The following is a 25,144-nucleotide window of genomic DNA, read 5'->3' on the forward strand; positions in this document are numbered from 1 at the left end:
ATATTGTCCTATTTTCATTAAACATATTAACATGAAGGCTAAAAGGCTTTCAATCAATCCTCATCACTGAGTCACATCACAATCTGCCCATTTTCTCACTTTAAAAGTAATGGATTTTTCCAGCAGCAATCATCCGGCTGTTTGTTACCATGACACACAATCAACCAAACATCTTGGGCCAACTGAGTCCAAAGAGGCTTCAACTGCGTTGTTTCAGGGGGAAGACGTCAGCTGCTTGTCGAGAACACGATGACTCAGCCAGTAGAAATAGAAAGACATTAACTCTTTGGCTGGTTTGAGATCACCTTGTGAGCAGGCCTTTTTCATTTTTCCAGTGGGAAAAATAACATCTGGAAAAATAAATGTGTGTGAATCAGAAGAACCACCAAAAAACTGCACGTAGGATAAAGACGTAAGGACAGAGACACACCACCAATTTAGTAAATACTTCAGTAGTTAACATTAAAAAGCAACAGTTCCTACAATGACATTTTAAATATCCAATTTTCCAGCTTCCCCTCCTGTCCTTAACGGACACTGAAAACACTATGTAACAGAGCTGCTTCAAGAACAAACACAAATATCAGGCATTGTCCAACATAAACAATGGTGATTTAGGGATGTATTAATAGCTACAGTGTAATCTCACTTAACATCTTACCTCTCCTATAAAATGATATTTGTCCGAAGCTCATCCCTCTGAGCCAGAGGTCTGGGTAATTGGTTGATAAATCACTTAACTTTGTAGTCGTGATGGCGCTTGCCCAATGAAAATAGCAAAAGAGCTAGGACTCCTGATTGCTTGGTTTAAAAAGGATTGCTCTAATCAGTTGAACCACCTCATTATTGACTCAAGTGTCTGCAGCATTGAAGTTGAAGTGCAAGATATCTATATAGAGACCAATACAGCTGTACTATAAAACAATAAGCAAGCACGAGATAAGCAACAGCCCGCATTCAACAATTCAGACAAGAAAAATGCAAAGGTAGGCATTTGTATGTTTATTTGGAAGAAATTAAGTACAAAACAGTGGCATTTTCTTCCAGAGAAATAAGGACAAAAGTGAACAAGTGTTACTTTTTTCTATGTGGATGACACCTAGAGCAGGTCCTTACTGCAGACAGTCTTCGAGATATAGGTAGTCTAAATATAGCAATTAAATAACAACGGCCTAATACCCCAAACATATTACTGAAAAATGTACTTGTGTCAAACAAGCATATTCCATGATAATCCCTAAATTCCACTATGGTACACACAGAAAGCTAAACAAACTCTTTAAACTGTTAGTGCAGACATCTCTCTGACACTGCACCAAGTCTTTGATCAAAAGACTGTTGTGTTCCTGCACTTATTCATCATCTGAACAATTGTGGGAAAATAATCGACTTTTAGAAAGTTTTTATAAAATAAAAAAAGCATGGCTAGAAGATAATGAACATCCATGCTACATATGAGGAAACTACTCTGAATAAAAACAAAGTATCTATGATCATTCCGCGCGGCGCAATGATAGTCTTATATGAGTGAAATAAAATACAAAGACAGGATAGTGATGTAACAATTGAAAAACTGTAGAATATTAATAAAAATTTATGTTTTCACAGACAGTTAATTGACATACAAAAAAAAAATCTGAATTTACAATACCATTTCTTAATCAGTGTTGACAAATATGTTAAACTACAACAAGAGAATTTCAGATGGGTGAGAAATTCCCGATTTTTGTAGCTCATACCATGACATCACCGTGATTCTAAAAAAGAAACATACAGGTCACTTCAGGTGTGTTTGCTAAACACAACTGAAGGGACTGGTAAGTGTCAGGTAGTCACAGAGGCACGTTGATTCCTACTGGTGAATTAAGGACTTTGTTTTAAGGGAAATCAACCACTTTGTCACTGAAGCAATGGAGACATCCTCTGTTGTTCTCATTAGAAAGAAAGAAATCAGTTAGAATTCTGTTGCTACTATGTTTTGCCACAACATTAAACTATTGACATGTTCAGAATAAATAAAGTCACTGCAAATAGACTGTGCTACAGAAGGTCAGATTTAGCTGTATTCAGTCATGTATAAAGCTCTAGCATCCAGCTCCACAGAATAAAAAAGCAATGAAGCCTTTCAAACTGCATTCAGACAACCTTGCCAGAGGCTGTGACTTGTAGATGGATGCTAAGATATATACCTACATATAGTAATGAAAACCAGATACAAAAAATATATTGAGTACAACTGTACCAGCAGTGAGTATTTCTAAAATGTTACAGATAAAAAATAAATTCTGAGTAAATATGGAGTTACTTTTGTGTCATTATTATACAATCAAAAAATTCATTTGAGAGCAAAACTATCAACAATCAAATTTATGATTACAAACATCATCCAAAAGTTTTGTTTATGAATCCAAAATTAAATCCTACGAAAGACAAGTCTCTACTGGCCAGTCTGGATCAGAGTGACACCTTTGCAACATCCACAGTTAGTAAACACGACAGGGAGTTTTGAAATCCGTGGATAAGACAGAGCTAGATCAAAGAAAATCAATGCCGCCTTGCATGAATAGATGTGTAACAACGTCCAAACAGCGGCTGGATCAACCGGGTTTATACAAATGATGGCTCGCTTGACGTAGGCAAAAAGCAATCTACATGCACAAGTTCAAACACAGCATTCTTGCTGTTACTAAGACGGCATTGATTTTCTTCTCCACAGCCTTCAAAACTCCCTCTTAAGTTTACTAAAGGTGGATGTTACCAAGCAGTCACTCCAATCAATCCTCAAAACTTTTGGATTTGCAAACCAAACTTTTTGATTACATTTTTAAATCACAAATTTGTGGGTGACAAAAGTTTTGCTCTCAGACCTATTTTCTGATTGCATAATAAACACACAAAAGTAACTTCATAAGTAAATATATAGTATAGAATAAGGTTTGTAATAGAAACCAGCTATTTGAAACATGCTTTCTAATTAGACACATCTGCTATGATTAATATTAGTTTACTAAGTAATCAGCCACAGTGAGCATATAGGAAGGAAACAGAAAATGATTTAGTTAACAGTGGATAAGTCCAGTTGAGGATCATAAAAAAAAGACAGATTAGTCTAGTGTCTTAAGAAAGGGGTGGGGGGTGTAACCTGCTACATAAACAGCCAGAAACGTAACAATGCAAATGAGACCTGGCTGTCATTTTCAAGTAATATACATAAAAAAGCAGTGTGATTTTAGAATGAAAAAAGTAAAGACCAGATCTATGGCTTATATGTAGATGGGAAAGGCAGGGAATTTCTTTGGCTATTAAGGCAGGTAAAACAGAACATGAGCTCCTAACAACGGACCACACTGTTCTTATCAATGCAAAATTAAATCTATCCACAACTAACACTGTCAACCCAACTATGCAATATTTATGATCTCTTCTTCAACAGAGAGATGTAGCCAATTTTAGAGTAAAAATCAGAGCCGAGTGTTCTAATAAAAGGTCGACCTCCAGGTCTACAAGGGAATTGCCTATGTGAGCACCATGTGTCTTACATTGTTCTTGGCTAAGGGAAGTTGATGCTTGGCAAGAAACGACAGTGGGCAATCTCCACTCTCATATACAAACACCAAGGAAGTGCTTGTAATGTTTACTCCCCTCTGCTTCATGGATCTGCTTCCGGGGTTTGATGACCCCCACCCTTGGCCTTGATTTGGAGCCAGGCATCTCCCAGCGCCTTGGCAAAGTGGTCATCCACTGAACCAGTGATGGACACAGAGTTGGACATAGGCTCTGCTTCTTTGTAATTTTTTCCAAGGCTGCGGCGGAAGTGCTCCTCAATCACAGGATCACTTTCTGTGTTAGCTAAAATAATATTATGTGTGAAGGAAGGAGACCGAAAACCGGGTTATTAACAAACATGTGATGTATAAAAAGAAGAACATATTCATGATTACTCTATCAAGTCAATAAAAATAAACTAGTTTTAGGATTTCTTTGTCAAACTCGAGGCAATAGATAAAAGGGTTATTTGAAAAATGGTTTGGATTGCAATTATTATATACATTAAAATATAATACTCACATAGTAGTGAAGCTGGAGTACAAATGACACTGTTCTCACCAAGGCTCATTTTTAATTAATTCTGAACCATGAGGGAAATAAGAAAAAAAAAAAAAATCTACCGATTTACCAAGTCTACAGAGTCTAGTCAGGTAATACTGGAATAACGATTTGCATAATTTATTATGCAAATAACACACTGTGACACCCAGACAAACCAAGTCAACAACATTGTGTGCTATCAAATTACTTCATCACTTTATACTTAAAATATATATAACTGATTTCATGCCTGTTGTGTGTTTAAAAAAAAGGTTGACGCATGCAGTCGTAGGTTACTCACTACTCCTGCGCTGAACAAGAAGTTGTCTATTTTATATGAATTATAATTTGTTTCATGCAGTCTTTATGCAATTATAGTTTTTTCCACTGAGGTCTATACAAACGTTAACAGCATGATCTGTGCTGCCCAACCGCAGTAAATTGTGTTTCAAATTGTAAATGTATGGTAGGCTACAGACAGAATGGTTTATGTACACTGCTCAAAAAAATAAAGGGAACACTTAAACAAAACAATGTAACTCCAAGTCAATCACACTCCTGTGAAATCAAACTGTCCACTTAGGAAGCAACACTGATTTTGACAATTTCGCTACCAGGAGACAGGCCAGTACATCAGGAGACGTGGAGGAGGCCGTAGGAGGGCAACAACCCAGCAGCAGGACCGCTACCTCCGCCTTTGTGCAAGGAGGAGCAGGAGGAGCACTGCCAGAGCCCTGCATATGACCTCCAGCAGGCCACAAATGTGCATGTGTCTGCTCAAATGGTCAGAAACAGACTCCATGAGGGTGGTATGAGGGCCCGACGTCCACAGGTGGGGGTTGTGCTTACAGCCCAACACCGTGCAGGACGTTTGGCATTTGCCAGAGAACACCAAGATTGGCAAATTCGCCACTGGCGCCCTGTGCTCTCCCACAGATGAAAGCAGGTTCACACTGAGCACGTGTGACAGACGTGACAGAGTCTGGAGACGCCGTGGAGAACGTTCTGCTGCCTGCAACATCCTCCAGCATGACCGGTTTGGCGGTGGGTCAGTAATGGTGTAGGGTAGCATTTCTCTGGGGGACCGCACAGCCCTCCATGTGCTCGCCAGAGGTAGCCTGACTGCCATTAGGTACCGAGATGAGATCCTCAGACCCCTTGTGAGACCATATGCTGGTGCGGTTGGCCCTGGGCTCCTCCTAATGCAAGACAATGCTAGACCTCATGTGGCTGGAGTGTGTCAGCAGTTCCTGCAAGAGGAAGGCATTGATGCTATGGACTGGTCCGCCCGTTCCCCAGATCTGAATCCAATTGAGCACATCTGGGACATCATGTCTCGCTCCATCCACTAACACTACGTTGCACCACAGACTGTCCAGGAGTTGGCGGATGCTTTAGTTTAGTCCAGGTCTGGGAGGAGATCCCTCAGGAGACCATCTGCCACCTCATCAGGAGCATGCCCAGGCGTTGTGGGGAGGTCATACAGGCACATGGAGGCCACTACTGAGCCTCATTTTGACTTGTTTTAAGGACATTACATCAAAGTTGGATCAGCCTGTATTGTGGTTTTCCACTTTGATTTTGAGTGTGACTCCAAATCCAGACCTCCATGGGTTGATAAATTTGATTTCCATTGATAATTTTTGTGTGATTTTGTTGTCAGCACATTAAACTATGTAAAGAAAGGAGTATTTCATGAGATTATTTCATTCATTCAGATCTAGGATGTGTTATTTTAGAGTTCCCTTTATTTTTTTGAGCAGTGTATGTATGTTCATGTACACTAGGGCCGTCCACTTTTTGTTAAAATTTGAACATTGGTTCAAATCTGCAGTCACTTGCCAGCTTGCCAGCAAAGTGAGGCAGCAGATGCACCACAAGCAAGCAGAGCAGCGCTCTGAACAGGTGTTCTTGTGGACAGGTAATATTGTAAATAAAAAGAGTCTCACTTGATCAAGTCAATCGACTTATGTTTCTGGCTAATAATAATATAATTTATGTTGGAAGGTTCATTTTCAGATCAAAGCTATCGGCATTCTCTCTCCTGTAGGGATGAGGATCGTTAATTTTTATTGATATTGACACCCTTATTGAGACTGCTTAACGATTCAATTCTGTATCGATACTTTATTATTTAGCGATGGTTATTTGGTAAGACCAGACCCAAGGGGCATGAGGTAGGCCTGCACGGTATGAAGAAAATATTCAATGTGCAATAACGTTATATATTGAGATGACATATCACTTGTGATAAATAAACATATATTGAAGTGTGCATATTAACTGCCTGGTTGTTTTTAATTTAATATTTTAAATTCAGCTAAATGTTGTTTCTAGAGCAGCAACATTAATGTTTACAACAGCAAAGTAACTCAATAACTTTATCTGACATCACAAGTAGTGAGTGACGTTTAGAAAGAATAACATCAGTCTGTATCAGTCCCTCCTCCTCTCTCGCTGGCTGCAGGTAACGTTACCAGGTAGAAAAAGGAGCGGCTGGTTTGTCTCAGCCAGCAGCTGAGTTTTTAAGACTACAGACCAGTCTGTGCTCCAGACAGACAGCTTTCTATTTAGCTTGTTTTTAACATTTGGCTAATGCCAAGCTAGAGTTAGCTGTGCTTGTATAAAAAAAGATGATTAAAATAACCATTTCTACATGTTTAACGTTACCTTACAGTCAGGTGTATTGATAAAGTATTGTCTTTTTACTTGCAAAGGTTTTATTGCATGTACTATTCAGGAAGGCATTTAAATCTTAACTCTTATTACACTCTGTGTTCTATGTTAATAATACTGTAGCACTTTGAGTTACACTATGAATGAGAAGTGCAGTACAAATTAAGTACATTATTATTATATTGATTTGTGAATACAGCTGTTAAAAGGTTATGGGGGTTTGCATTCAAATTTATTAGAACGAACTACAGAACAAATTAAATTTTGATCTTAGAGACACTTCCACTAAACTAATGTATGTGTTTTGTCAGTAACTGCTTTCAAAAAAAGGCTGGTTTTGGTAAATTAAGCTTAACCAGTTTAAGCTTAATTTTTTTCTGGTTTTAAGAATATGTTGATATGCTGAAATATGAGGCAAATATATTACATAATATATTATTTAAAAGTATTGTATGTGCACATTGTGTATTGTTATTACTTTTGAATGGCTTACCATCAGTCTTCCTCTCATCAGCAGGTGGGCTGGGTGAGCAGCCATTCATGTGGCAGTGTGATAGGTTACAATTGCGGTTGCTTGCGGGGGCACAGGTAATAACGGAAGGACGATTCTATAGGTGGAAAAATTACATGAAATCAGCACATTTACACAGACAAAGTACTATTTACATTTGTAAATTAATTGTCTTTCCTCTTTTTATACTTGTATATTGTATACTTCTATGTACATGCAGCAACCATGCAGTCCAAAACAAATTTCCTTTCAAGGACAATAAAGTATACTACTACTACTACTACTACTACTACTACTATGTAGGGGTTGGTACACATCGTACGGATCTTCTCCAGAGAGACTTGATTCGATTCGATGTTAATGTGTACACATTCATCTACGTTAATCTGGATTATCAAAGGCAAACATCCAAGAAACCCTAAGGGAAACGCAAGAGTGGTGTGCAACAATGTAACAAGAGTAGACCCTGGCAATAGTTTGCAATGACAAGATGAACCATTGCAGTTTTTTTGCGCATGAGCAGTTGACACGTTTGTAGCACGTACAGTCCGCACAGTTACAATTGTTTGGCGGCAACACCTGGTGGACCTTCACGCAAACAGAAAGATGACGACTGACTGATCGATGATTCAAAATAAAAATCATTTATTTATTTTATAACATACTATTTTATCATTAATACCCTATTAAGGTTTAGCTTTCATTCCGTCACCGTGAACCCAGTTGAACCTTCCATAAGTGTTACAAGTTGACGTACCTGCTGCCGCTCTACAGCCCCACTCATGACAGACCTCTCTCTGGCACCGACTCCAATGTCATGGCTGCTTTTGGTTAGCGGTAGGGGCTGGTCTACAGCATAGCCTGAAATGGAAGCATACAGGTGGGTCCCATGGAGACCGTTGGAGGAGGAAGTAATGTGCTCCACAGGAATGTGACTGAGGCTCCACTGCTCATTACGGTTTTCTCCAGCAGAGGGACGGGCCCTTGATAAAGAGAGTACAAATTAACCAATAACCACAAACACCTTTTCATGGATAATTCATACATCGGCTGTTGCATTTCTTCTCTATAAAAAGATGACAGCATACAGCGTAAGTTAGGGATGTGGTCTTGTTTGTCTTTTTTAGTGTGCAGCCCTTTCGTAGTTGTAGGCATCTCTTAGAATTCCTTAATGATTATATGCATGGTTGCACACTTGTCTTGCACAGACTTTGTTGTGCTGGTAAAGTAAGATTTTTATAAGAAGTAAATCCAAATTAGTTGGGCAAGTTAAACCAACTTATTTTGAGATTTAATTCAAGCTCCCACGCATTGAGAAATAAATACACAAATTTGAGTTGTGGTGAGTCCCTGACATTGTAATACAGAATGCCACAGTAAGACCAGATAAACTGTCTTGTCATCTGTGGTAAACATGGTGGCTCACTTTAATAAACCATATTAAAACAAAATGTAAAAAGATTCAGATGATGTACTGTAAAAAACTGAACACAACGTCATACTAAAGACAGTTCAAGCTTCATAAGAATTTGGCATTATGATGATGAGAAAAGTATCCAGTGAACTGCATGTAACTTCATATTACTTGCCACATGTATTGATTAGTACATTTAGGACAAGATGCAATTTACTTGACCAATTGAAAGGCACTTACAGCTGAGTGGCAAACAATCTGCTCATTTTGGTCATGTGGTCATCATCACAGTTGATTCGGTCTTCCATTTGTTCTTCGCCATACTTCCGTTTGCTTGGGCAATGTGGAGGAGGCCCAGTGACGTTGGACATAGCAGTGGGCAGGGAGGGTGTCCTGGACTCATCTGTGGGAAAGGAATCAGCATGACAAAAAATCTAATTAAGTTTATCTTTAGTCTAGCAACAAGTACATAACTCCACACTGAACATGAACTACTTCAGCTTAATAGGTTTGCACGACAATCATTTGTAAGAACTTCCTCCAAACTGTTTGAGTAAAACTTGGCCAGGGCATACAATTAAGCTATCACGGTTTAACCAGATTTATAGTTTCAGTAAACCAATGTGTTAGCCTGTGAAGAAGGAAGTAAAACAGTTCGAGTAAGTGCATTTTACTCAAAGTCAATTGAGCAAAGAACAAGCATTAACTTCTGGAGTAAAATCACTTCCTAAAGACTGAGGAAATTCTGTGTACAACAACTGCACACACTGTTATGGACAAGACATTTCCTGGCAAAAAAATTGTGTATATTCTTAAGATTTTTGGGGGGGAATATGTCCTCTCTAGGGGCACAAAGGTTCTGTTTGACCCTGCTGCATCAAGTTAGGCATAATTTGTAGTGTTAGACAGCTAATATGTAATTTAAGGTCTCATTTCCGGTATTAAAAATGTAACGCTAACGTTACATTGACCACAAGAGTTGCAGTACTCTCGACTAAGAAATAAAACATACACGCACTTTATCCCCAATTATGAGTTGGACCTAGTTCGACTTATATTGCATCACAGTTTACGTAAAGTTGTGTGTTGACTCCAGCTACAGGATATGTAGAAATCTATGCAAGTCGCAAACCAAAACAAACTAGTTATGTCATTAGGGAAACCCCAGCGTGTTAGTTGCACAATTAGGTTAAATATACAGTATAAATACACATAACAAGCATGCTATGGGAAACTAACCTTCGTAGTGCAGTCGCCCAATGTTATTGTTCATCTTGTCCAGGAACTGAGAGTTCAACAGGTCCATTCTAGTGAATAGCATTTACACGAACAGGCTAGTTGCTAACATCGATGTTAGCAAGATACACCAGCGAAGGCAACAAAAAACTTATAACCTGAAAAGAAGAACATGTGGGCAAATCAGATTGTAAATGGCAATGTAAACAATAGTGACAGTAAAATAAAACAGTGATAAGTTGGAAGCTATTTTATCGAAATAGCAAGTGCTCTATTGACGTTAGCGGTTAGCTGGCTATCGATAGGCATCCTGACGCTGACGTTAACGATTCGAAGGCTAGCAGCACCGCTAGCTCAAACATGTAAGCTCGGCTAACTACTACAAGGTCCCCATAGCTTTAACTATAAAGTTATATCCGCTGAGATAGTAGTAATTGTTATTAATACAATAAACAGGGTTGTAAATATTGTTACACTAGTTATTTTTGTCACTAAATGTTATCTAGTTGAAGGAACTAGCACACTAGCTAACTAACTTTAGCTACTTTGTCTATGACACAAACTAACGTTAGCCATTAACAGCTAGTCCCCCAACTTTGAAGTTAGCGGTAGTTAACGTTAGCTTAAATGTCCCCGATTCAACCAGCAAATCCAAACAAAAGTTAGAGTCAGTGACAACTTAACGTTCCTATTGAGTTACGTTCAATGAGTTTATGTCCAACAACAAAATTCCGAAGTAACGTAGCCTAACGTTAACAGTTAATGTTACTCACTTCATCGACAAAATTAGCTTTCCAGCCACAACATCAACACAGCTAGCCCAGCTTGCCTGCACTCACGTACTTTCCCACCGCAGCAGTCTTCAAACAAAAGACTGATGATCGGCCCTAGCGGAGAAGAGGCGAATAGATGCGAGGACACGGTGTTTGGTTTGGGGATCTTCTCGACACAAAAACGTGTTATGACTTTCAGCTAAAAGGGGTATTTGCTACGAACCAAGGTGTGTAGGTCTGCCTAGCAACACTACAACCGATAACATTTACAATAAACTTAATTTAGATACACAACACTGCAGAAGTTGAGAAATGTTTTAGCTAACATAAAACTCAAATAATTAACGCGACCATAAAAAACTTTAAGACTTTGTATCAGCCAAAGGAAGCATGTTTTTTTTAACTTTTAACGTTATAAGGACCTGAGGAATTACATATGCAAACTTAGCTACTGTAAATAATTCAGATGTTTAATTTGTCTTAATCTGTAATGGCATTCATTATGATTTTGCATATTTGACCCAGTCTATGGTACTCATAGATAGGCAGGGCAATATACACTAACGTTACCCCTGTGGTCGCAAAACATAACGCATAATAACTTATTCCCTTTCATCAAAGAGGAGGTTGGTTTTGATGTTCACTACACCACTGCTACCAGTTGATGTCACCCTAGCATCCAGACATAAGCTTTAATGCACGGTGCAGCTTTTCCTAAGCCAAAATACTACAAGTAATATAATTAGGCTCCCCTTATCATGGTCCCTCATGACCAATATTCAAAAAGAAAATCAGACACCCAGGTCCAGTTTCCACGGATATTTAGCCAAGAAAAGCTTGCATCCCATACTCATCTTAGTATGCTGTTCTGCACACTATACTGTATATTGTAAAGAATACAACACACACACTTCAAAAATGGCTTTAAAATCAGTACAACATATTACACCTTCTGTAATTAAATCCTACTCCATGCTCTTTAACAGGGGAAAAAATAGTTATGCAACAGATTATGTATATAAAGAGTAACTGGGCAGTGATGCTAAAATTACAATACAGCGAAACAGAATAACAATAATAAACAAAATGCAATGTTACATGCTATAATTACAGCTGGAGGTTGTCACTGTCAGGGATTCAACAAAACACTGTTTATGTGAAGCTCAGCTTTGACAAATGGTGTTTTTTTTTCACCAGGATTATTTAATCTTTTATTATCAATTCCCTCTTCTGTTCCATTTGCTAGAAACAGAGGAGTTTGTTTCATTTCCACATTTGTGATGTTACACGTGTGTGTGTGTGTGTGTGTGTGTGTGTGTGTGTGTGTGTGTGTGTGTGTGTGTGTATAATGTTTTCAAGTGCAACATTAGTTTTAGAAAAACAAGCAGAAGAATAGTTCAAAGCTAAGAGTCTTTTTGTGCAAGTAGCCTGCCTGATGTTATATATTTTATATAACCTCCTATTATCCAAGTGCATCCAAGCAGCAGGAGATCAAATATTAGCAGGTAACCAGTTGGGGAGATTTTAATAGAATGATGGCACCAATCAACTAGTCATTCTGGCTTTATGGTTGTTTGATAGAAAAAAATTCACGCTGAAAAATGAGGATTTCATTGCCTCAGTAATAAGATGTATAAACCCATATGTCATTGTGTATCAGGTTAAAAATTTGCAGCCCCTTGACCAGATTTGTGGTAAAGTTATTGATTTTATGATCTATTTCCAGATCAGTTTTCAAAATATCCATCTGTTACCTGTGTTGGAGACAGGGTGATCTGTGATGGTTTCATCACACGTCCATGTTAGAGCAGCCTATTAATGTATTTTTAGGAGTACCAGTGGTGTTTTTGTGCTATCATGAGCATTTAGATTTTATTTGTGCAGAAGTGAATGTACATATTAAAATGTAATTGCACATAAGGTTAAACTGTTTCAGCCATAGTGGACATATGCTGTCCAATTTAGTCTCAAGTAGTGAGGTAAAGAATGTCTTGCAGGAAATTGTAATAAGTAAAATAAGTAGCTCTAGGGACTGATAAATCAATTAAGAGAGAGGGTTTACTGCATTCATTTATGTCTCAAGGGAGTGCTGCTGACGCTGACATCTCTCATTCAACATTGGCCACTAGTCCTAACAGCCATTTTAGGTTTCATTGCTGCAATTTAAACTCACAGAAATGCTGTGTATGGACAGAGGGCAGAGACAAGGAAGAGAGGAAGAAGGAGTAGCGCAATTATAATGTAGTACTCAGTATACCCTTACACTGGAACCCCCCCCCCCCTTTTTTTTTTTTAAATGCTGTGGTTCAAAAAATCATGACGCCTGCAAGGCAGTAGAAAATGGGGGAGGGGTAGGCAAGGCAGGCACAAAAGTGAGTGAGAATGGAGAGAGGAGAGGAGGAAGGAGAGGCACGGCCAGAGCATCCCTGACAATGGTTGAGGAAAGCACGGGGTAAGGCGATTGGTTGAGGGAGAATGTAGCGTCACTGCCAGTGAGGGGGAGCGCTGAGGATGCTCCGCTGAACTGGGAGGGAATACATTCGCTGGGAGTTTGCATTGAAAGCACAGCCATTATCAGCTGTACACTGAGAACAGGGACTCCTCTGCAGAATCATTTTCCACAACCAGTGCTTGTTGACTCTTCTGCTCTCTCAGCTGTAGCCATGAATTATTTGCGTCGGCGTCTCTCGGACAGCACGTTCATCTCTAACCTGCCCAATGGCTACATGACAGACCTCCAGAGGCCTGACCAACCTCAGCCTCCTCCACCTGCCACCACCATCATCACCCCTGCCAAGTCTCCTACAGCTGGGCCTACACCTCCGGCCACTTCCCCTGCTCCAGAGAGGAAACCCCAACCATCTCACTCCACCGGAGCAGGTTTCTTTAGCTCCATCACCAACGTTGTTAAGCAGACAGCTGCCTCAGCAGGGCTAGTGGAGCAGACCCAAGTCACGACGCCTAAGAAGTTCAAGATTCTCCTGGTAATTGACGAACCACAACAGGAGTGGTAAGACAATGTTGCTCTCCTTAGTCATATTAGTCATCCTTAGTCAATCTTGAAAAATTTATGCGGTTGCGGTATTGTTTGTTTGCTCATCCTTAATGCTGATTTTTCTCTGAATGTAGTAGTCAAGTAAGGGCTAAAGAACCGCTGAAACAACATCTGTATCGAGCACCCTACAGATGTGAATGGGTGTTGCTGCTGTGATTGGATGGTACAGCAAACCAGTGTTACGATAATACATAAAATCAACAAATACTTAACGAAATACACCGTTGATTCTCAGCAGTAATGACAGGATACCAAGGAATTTTATTGTCTTCTATTTTATGTGTGTTGTATGAAATATTATTTCGTTGTGTTATACATATTGGAGCAATAAGCAAAAGTTCAAGACAGCTGTCTGTTAAAAAATAGTGAATTAACCAAATTATTAATGGTATTGTCCTGTAATGTGGCATTTTATCATTCCTAAAAAATGATGTTCCGCTGGTTGTGCAGAATTTGGAAATGTACATGATTTCTCTGGATGTAGTCTAAATGCTGCAGTGCTTTCCCTCCATCAATGGGGTTTCCCCCTGCTAACTGACAGACGATCACATGACATACCCTGCTCTAACATAGGGAACAATAAATGTAACTGAATGGAGACCATGGTGCATAGGGTTCCATTAGTGGATCATACAAGAGGTGTACCGTAGATAGGTAAGTATAATCATTAAAATGAAAAAGAATAGAAAAATGGGAGAAAGGACGGCATGCCAGTAATGTTAAGAGTGGGCTTACCTTGAGGCATTTAAGCCATTACAAACACACACAGAACAAGCATCTTTGTCGGTCTACTGTGGTAAGGAATTAAAGTGCTCTAAATGAGTATGCACATGGATTTAGAGGAAACCTATTTTGCGTAGAGGCTGATATCTTGTTGAAAAGTGAACAACACTTGTTTACACAGCTGACACAGTTTGTGTGTGCTAGAGTCGTGCAGCTGGATGGTACAGTGGATTCCCCACACATTTGCCCAATTCATCAATGTAATTTCTTTTTGCCTCCTGTTGTGTAGTATTTACACGATGAGGATTATCAGATGCTACCTATAGAAAACAGGAAACTTAAGCTCAACTCTGAGATGCTTAACTAATGTACAGATCAAAGACATACTTTAACACTAGATTATATGCTGACCTTGTGAAATCTTTGGGCTTTCCTAAGGCATGAAAATATTAAAATCTGAATTAAATCTACATCCCCCCTCTTTAAGCACCAAAATATTTGGCTATTTCAGTCAGATTTCAGTAAAGAGAAATGAAGTAATTCATTACCTACAGTAATTTTGTAACTTTTTTTTTTGACAGAGCAAGGAAACAGACTATCCTCTGACTTATTTGTGCACTGTGCAAATGACAAAACACCTTCATATTTGGAATCCATCTATGCTGGATGTCATATTGTATACATGTGTGGCACATCAAGCTTAATATTTCGTCTATATCGTGTATCATGTAGAGAATTTATCAAGATGGCCAATGTAGCGGGACTTCATTTTACACTGAATAAGATAGATATACGTTTTCTGAGGAAACTGCCTTCAAAACACACCAAATCACACAAATATTAATATATGGGCTTGCCTTATTCACGTGTCCTCTTATCCTGTTTATGTGTGCACGACTGGCCATTTATATAATAGATACCTTCATCAATCTTAATAAGATCAGACCCTCATTAGCGGGATGGATGCTGCCCTTATGCATTCACTTGTTCCACATCTGTTATGAGTGGAAAGGAGGCTGCTTGTTGAAGAATAAGGATTTCAGTCTGATGTGCCAAGACACTGATGCTGTTCTGCAGTTCTGGCCGAAGAACACCATATAATACATTAAACTAAAACCATGTCATTCATCAAAGGTCATTCTAATTGAGAATATTGAGTGTGTTGGGCTCGGAGTAAGATAATGTTTCACACTCCATCATTCTCACTGATGATATTTAAAAAGATCTGATATGAAGTAGTTCCTCTGTATTTGTAAAATTTGTATTTGTGAAATGTCAAGTGATTTCCTGCTCTGACATTATTTCTGTTGCCAAATGCAGTTTATTCAATATTAGGATCCGCATAGGATGATGCTGAAGACATTGCTGCAGTTTTTATGAATTTACATTGCTGAGACATCACCATCATTTTGTTTTGTATTTCCTTTTTTATGTATGTATTGTCACTTATATGTTTTTATAGCATGTCTTCAGATTTTCCCATTGTGGCCAATGGACACGTTTTCATAATTGTAGTAATGTTAGTTTATAAAGTTCATGAGCTCCACAGACTAGTATTGCTCTTAATGTTTTGTTGCTTCGTATATCTAGTACACATCCACCTGGGAGATCAGCTAAAATACTTCATTCAAAAGGCTTCCTCTGTCTGAGTGCTGAATCTATTTTTTATGGTTACTCAGTATCACCGAGAGGGGAGTCATTCCTGTTTGTTCACTAGGTTTGGTTTCTTTTGTGAGACCTTTCACCCAGTGGTTGTAGCTATGGCAGTAGAAATGTTCCTTGGTTTTATCAGTATAGTGTAGGTCTGCTTTGTTGACATTCAGCGTTCTGTAGCTGTAGGTGCTTATGTAGTGCTATTGTTTGAAATGGTACTGTTTGGACTATTTACAATAACATAAAGAAACAACTATCACACTGAGAATGATTCTTAGGGGAAGATTTTCAGGAAAGTACTGACATGTTTGAAATACTAAATTCTTTGTATTCAGCTCCCACAGCAGCAGGATGAAAACCATAGAAAATATAGCTGTTGGCAAGATGTAAGAAGATGAAATGTCTGAGTACTTAATACTCTCTGTAATGTTGGCACACCTTGAGTCTGAGGGCTTGTTTATGTGCTGTATCTCATTGGGCTGTTAAAAGACTTTTTTCTTCCTGGTGCCATGAAAGTCAGAGTAATGAGACCTGGTGTCCCCAAGACGCACAGAATGTAATCAGGGAAGAGTCCTCCAGACTAATTGCATCTGGCAGAAGGTTCAGCCATCAACATCTATTTATCAGATAAAATGAGTCAAATCCCATATATATATATATATATATAGATAGATATATTGGACACATATCCAGCAACAAATGAGGATAATGTCTTGGGTCTGACATGTTTTTTAATGTAATATTCGTTATACATCTTGTTCCTAACATACAGGCAGTTACCGGGAGCTTGGCAAATAGTGAAAATGTTACATTTCAGGGAGGCCTCCGAATGCAAAATGTCTTGCAATTTTGGAATCAGCCATATAAAGAAAGCAGAAGACATTAGCGTGGACAATTATTTGAATAATGAATTTGTTGTGCAACAGGTTGTGTTAAGTGGAATAATTAACTGCAGGATAAAACGTGCTGATAACGTCATAACGATTTTTAGGGTCACAGCACATGTGGAGACAGAAGCCTTCTGTCACTCAGCCAGTGTTTTTACTCGTTAGCTGAAGCTGCCAGTCATCCAGGGAGGGTTGTTCTGTGCCAGAAATGCTGTGCTATAAATTGCTGTTGTGACAGGAGGAGCAGATGTTCCACTGTCTTATAGTCTTATCAGACTAATGGCCAACTCGTACTGCTTCCTTATTTTGTCTATAGTGTAGCTCAAATTTAAGCAGAGAGGCTTGGATTCCTTTTATTCAGTCACTTAATGTTCAAAATTACAAAAATACATATGGCACTGTTTTAACCGGAATCGGGACAGGAATGGTACTGTGAGCTTAACCTTGTTCTAACATTATCCACATGTGAGCTTGAATGGTAAGCAGGCTAAGTGATGAGACATTAAAATTCAGCAAGGGCCCCTGCTTAACAAGCTCTTGGGTGAATCATCTGAATGAAAAAGTCTGCCACAGCAATATATAATGTTGGCAACACAACCTGCAACCATTAACGAAATCGATTAGTTTGTCATGGAGTATATTGTCTTACTAACTCTTGAAATCACAAAAGAGGAACATCTTTTTTGGTCTTCTTTGGTGTCTCATTTTTAATTCAAGTATACCAATATTGATTCTTACAAATGAATGATCCAAGTAAACTCTGCTATCATGCCACTCTTTCTCTCTCTGTCTCTCTCTCAATGAGCAGCTATAGGCACAATGCCCAGAGATGAACTCCAGTACGTTAGTCAAGGCAATGGCATCAGTATTGCTAATACATTACAAGAATGTCTTTTGGATGAAAGCTAACACAAGGACAACACAGAGAGGGCCTAGATTTTAACCAGAGGAGCTGGTGACTGTCAGGTGACTGCTGAATACTAATTCATGTTAATGCACTTTGCTGAAAGGGCTCTGCAGAGTGATAAAGCATAGATCAAACACATAATGTTATTCTTCCTCCACAGACCAATTCCCCATGCCGACAAAGATTGAACTTTGAATGGCAAAATTAATTCAGAGGCTTGTCCCGTCTTTGTACTTGTTTTTGGGGTTTGTGTTTTGGAAACACTGTCTCAGTCTAAAGTAATGTATCGGCAAAAACATTCATCACAGTGCAGAGGAGGCTTTTCCTTTTCCCAGATATAGGAGCGGTGATTCATATTTTAATACTTGTTTTCCTCCACAGCCAAATAGATCCCCATGCTCTAATTAGAATGGAGATGAATTATTCAGCTTTACCTCCTCTGTAAACAGGCAGGGAGTGCAGGGTATGTGACAGCAGGGTGATACAAAGAGGAAGAGGAAGCGCGAAGTCCACAGCATGCCTTCCAAATATATCGACACAGCCATACTGAAGCATGGACATTCTACAAATCCTTTATGGATAAAGGTGGTTTCATAATGTTTTTCACCACACCAGTGTTACAGCACAGTAGATGGCCCCCTTTAGCATTGATTTGCTGTAGATCACCCTAGTAGTTTCTACTGTCGAAGCTTATGTTGTCAAGCCCAGCTCCTGCACAGTACAGAAAAATCGAACCCGCTCTTCACACCAACAATCACTGTATGGCTTCTGCAGTTTTCATCTGTGTGTGGTGCCATATAGACACTGATCCATCTTAATCTTAAATCCCTCGGAGAAGACTTCCTCCTCATCAGTGATCCAGGAGTACTGAATCACAAGGCGTGAAAGGTGTAGCCATTTTCTGAAAATGTGAATTCAGTGCGTTCAGTAGAAATGTTACCTCACTACACTATCCTTTATTAACCCCACTGGGCAGTGCTGCTAGTGGACCAGGCAGTAGGAAACTGCTTAATTGCTTCTGTTTGTATGCTGTGGAAAGCTCGTCTTTCAAAATTAAGCAGCCTTTAAAAGTGTTATTTTTTTAAAGTAATGTTTTATCGCTATCCTTGTTGCCAGATGGAAGGGGAGACGTGTTAGAAAGGCTGTGTATCAGCAGTTACAAGCATTTGTACTGTTCATACACTCAACAACATGGGATATATTCAACATTATTTCATATTCCAGGATGTTGTAAAGTCATTTTTAGTGAATGCTAGATTTACACTTGGTAATTCATTGGAAATTTTTTTTTTTAGTAATGTCTGTTATTTAAATCCTTTTTCTGTTACTACCTTAAAATTAAATACATTCTCTGTGTTTCTGTTTTAACCAGGGCAAAATTATTCCGTGGAAAGAAAGTACATGGGGATTATGACATCAAAGTGGAGCAGGTATGGTTCCACCAAGCTGGTGATGTGCATTTTAAGTACTTGTGTAAAACAGAATAGAAAAGTTTAAGTACTTTGCCCTCATATGCTTCTCTTACAATCGACTCCTCAGGCTGAATTCAATGAGATCAACGTTGTGGCTCATGCCAACGGGACCTGCAATGTTAACATGCAAGTTCTCCGAAATGGTACCAAGGTTATGAGGTGAGACACACACACACACACACACACACACACACACACAATAAGTAAGAAAACAAATAAGTAAGAAAACAAGGGAAGATTTATCCTCCAAAGTTGCAGATACTACTTAGTGTTTAATCAGTAGGGATGTTGTGTATCCACTAAGAGTGCCACGTACCACAGTTTGTCATTTTTCTAGTCTAGAGTTTTGTCACAACTCTGCTATAATTTTATCACCTAGGTCATTCAAGCCAGACTTTGTCCTCATTCGTCAACATGCCTTCAGTATGACCCAGAACGAAGATTTTCGGAACTTGATCATTGGTCTGCAGTATGGAGGTGTCCCCTGCATCAACTCTCTTGAGTCCATCTACAACTTGTGTGACAAGCCATGGGTGGTAGGTAGCCAGGGAGAGCTTTACTGCTTTATTGTAAAGCAATGCAGAATGGAAAGGAGCAATAACAATGATCTATTCTCTGTCTGTGTTGCATTTGATCTAGTAAATAACTGTAATGTGCTCTGTGAAATGATTTATAAATTATATGTGATTGATTTACCTTTTTGTGTGTCCAGTTTGCCCAACTTATCAACACCTACAGGAAGCTGGGTGCTGAGAAGTTCCCTCTGATTGAGCAGACCTTTTACCCAAACTACAAGGAGATGGTGAGAACCCGTCATCACTCCCGTTTTACTGCAACCAAACATGATTTCAAAAGGGGGGAATGAAGCAGAATATAAGGCTATAACTCTATACTTTCTTACTTTAGGTAAGCATGCCATCATTCCCTGTTGTTGTGAAGATTGGACATGCCCACTCCGGTATTGGAAAGGTATAGAGATTTTTCTTCTTGCAGTAATATGAAAGAATGCATCATTTGTTTTGTTATATTTCTGGCTTTTGTTTCAGGAACTTTAGATATGTTACAGTACATATTCTGCTAATTTAAACCTGCAGTGCAGAACTTTTATCTCTCCTTTCTGACAAGAAGAGTGACACAGCACTGTTGACCCGTGCTTCTGACGTATAGGCTCTGCCCTTTGGCTCTGCCATACTGGGTTGCTCCCCCTTCAGCACTGGCAAACCAATCATTGCTGGCTCATATACACATCACTACCTGTTCACCAGCACAGGAACGTCACCACAGACACCAGATTTAAAAACCCCAGTATACCGCGAGTAAAGAAAGATTTACCTGCCGATGACAGGCTTAATCAGCATTGTGTGAACTCATTTGGCAAGGGCTTGAATGTAATGAACATTTATATATAAAAGTCCCACACTCTAGCTTTAAGCAATTGGAATATCATCAAATATATCAGGACACATTTGACTGCATCACGTTGTTGCCTACAGGAGTCAATGAAGTGCCAGATGCTTTCTTAAATCCAGGGCATTTTTCTCGGCTCCGTCTCATGTGTCTGTTTTTGCGTACAGGTGAAGGTGGACAATCACAGTAAGTTCCAGGACATAGCCAGCGTCGTGGCTCTCACCCAGACGTACACCACCACAGAACCTCTCATCGATTCCAAGTACGACATTAGAATCCAGAAGATCGGCACTGACTACAAAGCCTATATGTATGTATAATTATACTTGTGTCACCTCAATTTTGTAAGTGAATGAGAAACAAAAGTGAAATTGTTGGAATTGTAATTTGTGTGCCTTACACACTTCAGGAGAACGTCTATATCTGGTAACTGGAAGACCAATACTGGCTCTGCTATGCTCGAACAGGTGGCCATGACTGACAGGTGAGTGCTACCTGTTTGTATCATATATATAGTAACATGTTTTGTAGAAGTGTGTCATTATGCTAGTCATGTGTATGTTTAGGTACAGGCTGTGGGTTGACACCTGCTCAGAGATTTTTGGAGGTCTGGATATATGTGCAGTCAAAGCTATCCATGGGAAAGATGGCAAAGATTACATCACAGAGGTAAGAGTCTTGGTTAATCTGGTTTGAAAGCATAAAATGATATTTTTAGAACACACTGTACTGTATGAATACATGAAAGTACAAATATTGCCTGTTCCTTCAAGCCAAAATGACTATGACATAAGACATGGTTCACATAAGGCACTACTCAGTGGTGTTGACATCCTCTCTCGCTGCTATAACCATCCTCCTTGTGGCACAGGTGGTGGGCTCTTCCATGCCCCTGGTAGGGGAGCACCAGGCCGAGGACAGGCAGCTCATCGCTGACATGGTGCTGGCTGCAATGAACCAGTCAGCAGAGAGGGAAGCTTATGCTCCCCAGAGACCCACCACCATACAGCCATCCCAGGTAAAGCAACAATTTGTAATTTTATTGTAGCTCTGGCAATATTGTTGTGCTACATTCATGCCAATAAAGCTAGATGAATTGAATTGAATTGTAACACACAGGTACAGAGATTACAATCAGGGTGTGTGTGTTAGTTTAGTTTCATTGTTAATATAATGGTAATGTCCTATTCAAGTTAGTAGTAGTATGCAGTCACAGAGCTGAAAATAGAGTTTGTGTGAGCTCATGAAAAATTGATTTTTTATAGATTTTTTGGTGGTTATGGTTCTCACAGGACAGCGACGCTACAAACATATGTTATAGAATATAATGCATTGCTGTAGATTAAACTACCCAACAGAAAGTAGTTCTACAACCTGCAACCTACAACTACAGCAGTCAAATGCATACATATTAATGCACTAGTAATATTAATTCAAAAGCATCATATAGTAACACACTGGGGGTAAAAAAGGGTAAATGAATAAGTTATTTGTTTGTCTCTTTAGGGAGCTGGCCAGAAGGGAGAAATGGTTGGTGAACCCACTAAGAACGGTGCTGGGCGCCCGCCTCAAGGTTGTCTGCAGTACATTCTCGACTGTAATGGCGTTGCAGTGGGTCCAAAACCAGTCCAGGCCAACTGAGTCACCCAAGAGAAAGGGAGGAAGTTCCAGAGTCTAGATGACAACAATGACGTACCTTAGCTGAACACAAGCGCAGACGTGTGTGTGGATGCTGATAGCTAGAATCAGATTTGGGTGACGTGAGCTTGGTACAGCTGAGTGCTGGCCTGGACTGTGTTTTTAACTCTATGCAGTGTCAAAATGTACTGTCTACTTGTTGACCTGTTGATTTGTGTGCTTGTATAGGTCACCTCTGTTTCAGTAGCTGTGGTTTTTTCTTTGGGGCTGTTGTTGATGATGTAAAAAGCAGATTGTGCCTACACTGAGTTCAGTGCTGCTCTGTGTTTGACCCAGCTATGAACCTTTTCTTTGCCCCCTACCCCTTCCTGATTTCTATTTTGGTGTCTACCTTTAGATATTGTTCAAACTGTGGACTATCGTACAGTTTGAAGTTTGTGTAGATCTCAATATGTATACAGTATGTGAGTGTGTATGGCTGTAGTGGTGATTATTTTCATACTTATACTAATAGATTTTTATTTTTATTTTGCATGATTGATACAATTGCAGGTGCAAGTCAGTTATCAATGTGTGATCAAGCGGGATGTTCACGTAACATCACTGTTTTACCCGAGCTGTGTTCCCTGTGATTCATGCATTGTGAATGTGTCAGAAGAAATGCATATTATATAAGTTTTACAGGATACATGTATTCATTACCAAACATGCATTAGCACAGTGAGTGTGACAGTGTACACTACTGCTTACACATACAATAGACACATGCAGTATGTGGCCTTTCTTAAAGTAAATTTCTATCTATAATGTCACTAGAAAAGAGAGTATTTAGAGTGATTTTAAGATACTAATAGATGGACACATTAGAAATATAAAGATTAGTCTAAGATTTATTAAAGATTTTATTATGCAGGATGTTGTGCAGGTTTGCTCACATAACTTAAATATAGTTATATAAATTTTAACCAAAGAATTATTTACTTTCAATCAGTCTTTGCACTCCAGTAGCCCACAATGTAAATATCAGCAAGGGGACTGCAGACTATTCCTGCAGTGTGTTACATAGAGTGTGTAATGTCATCAGAGAACAGCAATCCAAGACAAAACCCGTGCTTTCAAATAGCCTGTTGTAAGTCACATGCTGGTGAACTGATGCAGTATTCAAATTGATATTGTTTTTGCTTTCGGTTGTGTGGAAGCAGATATTACGGCTGGTAATGAAAAGGTGTATAATGTATGATCTGACATGAAATGCCAGTTATAAAGTCCTCCACCCGTGGCCGTCACATTGGATATCGACTATCATGGTGGTGTTGCCATGACAACAATGCAAGTGCTCTGATGTTTAGTGTAGACTTGTGCCTGTGTTACTGCCATTCAAAGATTCAACACGTTCACTCTTATCACACTCTTCCTGTGGGCTGATGGTAAGAGCAATATAAATCTTTGTTTTTGTTTATTTAATCATAGATGTATTTATTTTTAAATCAGATCTTCCATCAAATTGATTCAAAAAGCTATCATCCACACATTGAGTTGTTTTAAAACGTTATAACACAAATGTCACAATCACTTGGTTGTTGTCCAGTGGCTTTTGTGGAGGCCATTTCATCTATCTAATACCCTAAATGGTGAAACAGCTAAAAAGCAACCAAATCAACTGTAAAAAGAAATATGTACCGTTTGCCAACAATTTGTTCGTTACTATAGTATGAAATATGTTCAGCAAGCTTTGTGTGTAATTCTTTTTCAAGTTGTTTAAAGTGCCATTGTATCTGTGAGCGTATCCTTGTAAAAGCCATGCCTGAGGCTTTATGGATGTGTTGTTCTGTTTAATAGGAAATATGCCATGGCATTGTTTTCCAAGGGAAGAACATACAGAAGTTTAGGCCTTGGTTCAGTGATCATGATTGACTATTTGATCAATTATAACTGGATGTGTTAATTTGGCCATTGTGTTCTGGTGAAACTCATATATTCAGACCTGCAGGACTGTAACTAGTTAAGGGCCATGGTAACTTGCTAAATATATGTACTTTTAAAACCGGTGTAGGACTGTTTAAATCAAGATCAGAATACAATATATTGTGGAAAAAAATCCATTCTGGATATTTCCCTTCTGTCACTGGCAATAAAGCTTCCTTTGCAATATGTACATTTGGTCTGTGTCCTCATATGTGTTATTTTGTGAGTAATACTATTTCTGAAGAAAAGGCAGGTTTTATAAAATATGCAATAAGCTAGGCATAAAAACTGCACTGCACACACTGCATTGCTTCCAGTGCATGAAGCAATATCTGTATTGTGTTAGAGATCATTGTGTTGTGATAATGTATTCCCTCTGCTTTTTTTGTGGCTTAATTTTGTGGTGTCTGTCTGACACGCTAACAATGTCGGATCACTGTATTTGTGTCAGATCCGTTCAATGAACCAGTGATCTGTGAGGACATGCAAGACATATGAACATACTAACATCACATTCATTCATCATTCTGTCCAGATAGGTAAGATGCCTGTCTGTATATATTAAATTATGTAATGATGTGCATAAATTGTCGGGGGGGGGGCAGTGGAATCCCTGGGATTTCTTTCACAAAGCTGAAGTGAGAATGAATATATTAAGTTGTCAATGCTCAAATAAGGACCTCAGTTATCTCAATTATTCAGACAGTGTATGTTCAACTCTCCTTTGGATTCACATAC

At 39.0% G+C, this 25,144-nt stretch overlaps 2 protein-coding genes across 3 annotated transcripts; one reads left to right on the forward strand and one right to left on the reverse strand.

The window, feature by feature from the left end:
* Nucleotides 1-987: 987 nt before the first annotated feature.
* vgll4a (vestigial-like family member 4a) lies at nucleotides 988-10,879 on the reverse strand. 2 transcript variants are annotated; one of them, XM_038722357.1, is made up of 6 exons: nucleotides 10,770-10,879; nucleotides 9,930-10,084; nucleotides 8,931-9,093; nucleotides 8,034-8,259; nucleotides 7,259-7,373; nucleotides 988-3,849 (listed from the first exon to the last, which is right to left on the reverse strand). In XM_038722357.1, exons 2-6 carry the CDS (start codon nucleotides 10,009-10,011, stop codon nucleotides 3,650-3,652), a joined length of 786 nt encoding a protein of 261 aa, XP_038578285.1. In that variant the 5' UTR covers nucleotides 10,012-10,084; nucleotides 10,770-10,879; the 3' UTR covers nucleotides 988-3,649. The 2 variants fall into 2 exon arrangements, with proteins under 2 accessions (XP_038578285.1, XP_038578284.1); XM_038722356.1 differs by having other exon boundaries at nucleotides 10,700-10,851.
* A 2,483-nt stretch (nucleotides 10,880-13,362) lies between these two features.
* syn2a (synapsin IIa) lies at nucleotides 13,363-24,596 on the forward strand. The gene is made up of 11 exons (XM_038723796.1): nucleotides 13,363-13,709; nucleotides 19,297-19,354; nucleotides 19,464-19,555; nucleotides 19,776-19,932; nucleotides 20,109-20,198; nucleotides 20,303-20,365; nucleotides 20,971-21,113; nucleotides 21,213-21,287; nucleotides 21,370-21,472; nucleotides 21,675-21,821; nucleotides 22,310-24,596. The coding sequence occupies exons 1-11, from the start codon at nucleotides 13,363-13,365 to the stop codon at nucleotides 22,442-22,444; spliced, it is 1,410 nt and encodes a 469-aa protein (XP_038579724.1). The 3' UTR covers nucleotides 22,445-24,596.
* Nucleotides 24,597-25,144: the final 548 nt, after the last annotated feature.

The sequence above is a fragment of the Micropterus salmoides genome, unplaced genomic scaffold (genome assembly GCF_014851395.1).
Source record: "Micropterus salmoides isolate LMB-PRFRI ecotype aquatic unplaced genomic scaffold, ASM1485139v1 Ms_hic_scaffold_16, whole genome shotgun sequence".
NCBI classification, from domain to species: domain Eukaryota; kingdom Metazoa; phylum Chordata; class Actinopteri; order Centrarchiformes; family Centrarchidae; genus Micropterus; species Micropterus salmoides.

Bases quoted from the DNA above. Each gene is read 5' to 3' on its own strand.
- syn2a (XM_038723796.1), top strand. From the start codon at position 13,363: ATGAATTATTTGCGTCGGCGTCTCTCGGACAGCACGTTCATCTCTAAC. The intron at 19,355-19,463 runs GTATGGTTCCAC...TCGACTCCTCAG, and splicing joins ATGACATCAAAGTGGAGCAG to GCTGAATTCAATGAGATCAA. The intron at 21,822-22,309 runs GTAAAGCAACAA...TTGTCTCTTTAG, and splicing joins CCACCATACAGCCATCCCAG to GGAGCTGGCCAGAAGGGAGA.
- vgll4a (XM_038722357.1), bottom strand. From the start codon at position 10,011: ATGCTATTCACTAGAATGGACCTGTTGAACTCTCAGTTCCTGGACAAG. The intron at 9,094-9,929 runs GTTAGTTTCCCA...CCTTTCCCACAG, and splicing joins TGGGCGACTGCACTACGAAG to ATGAGTCCAGGACACCCTCC. The intron at 7,374-8,033 runs GTACGTCAACTT...TTCCACCTATAG, and splicing joins GGGCTGTAGAGCGGCAGCAG to AATCGTCCTTCCGTTATTAC.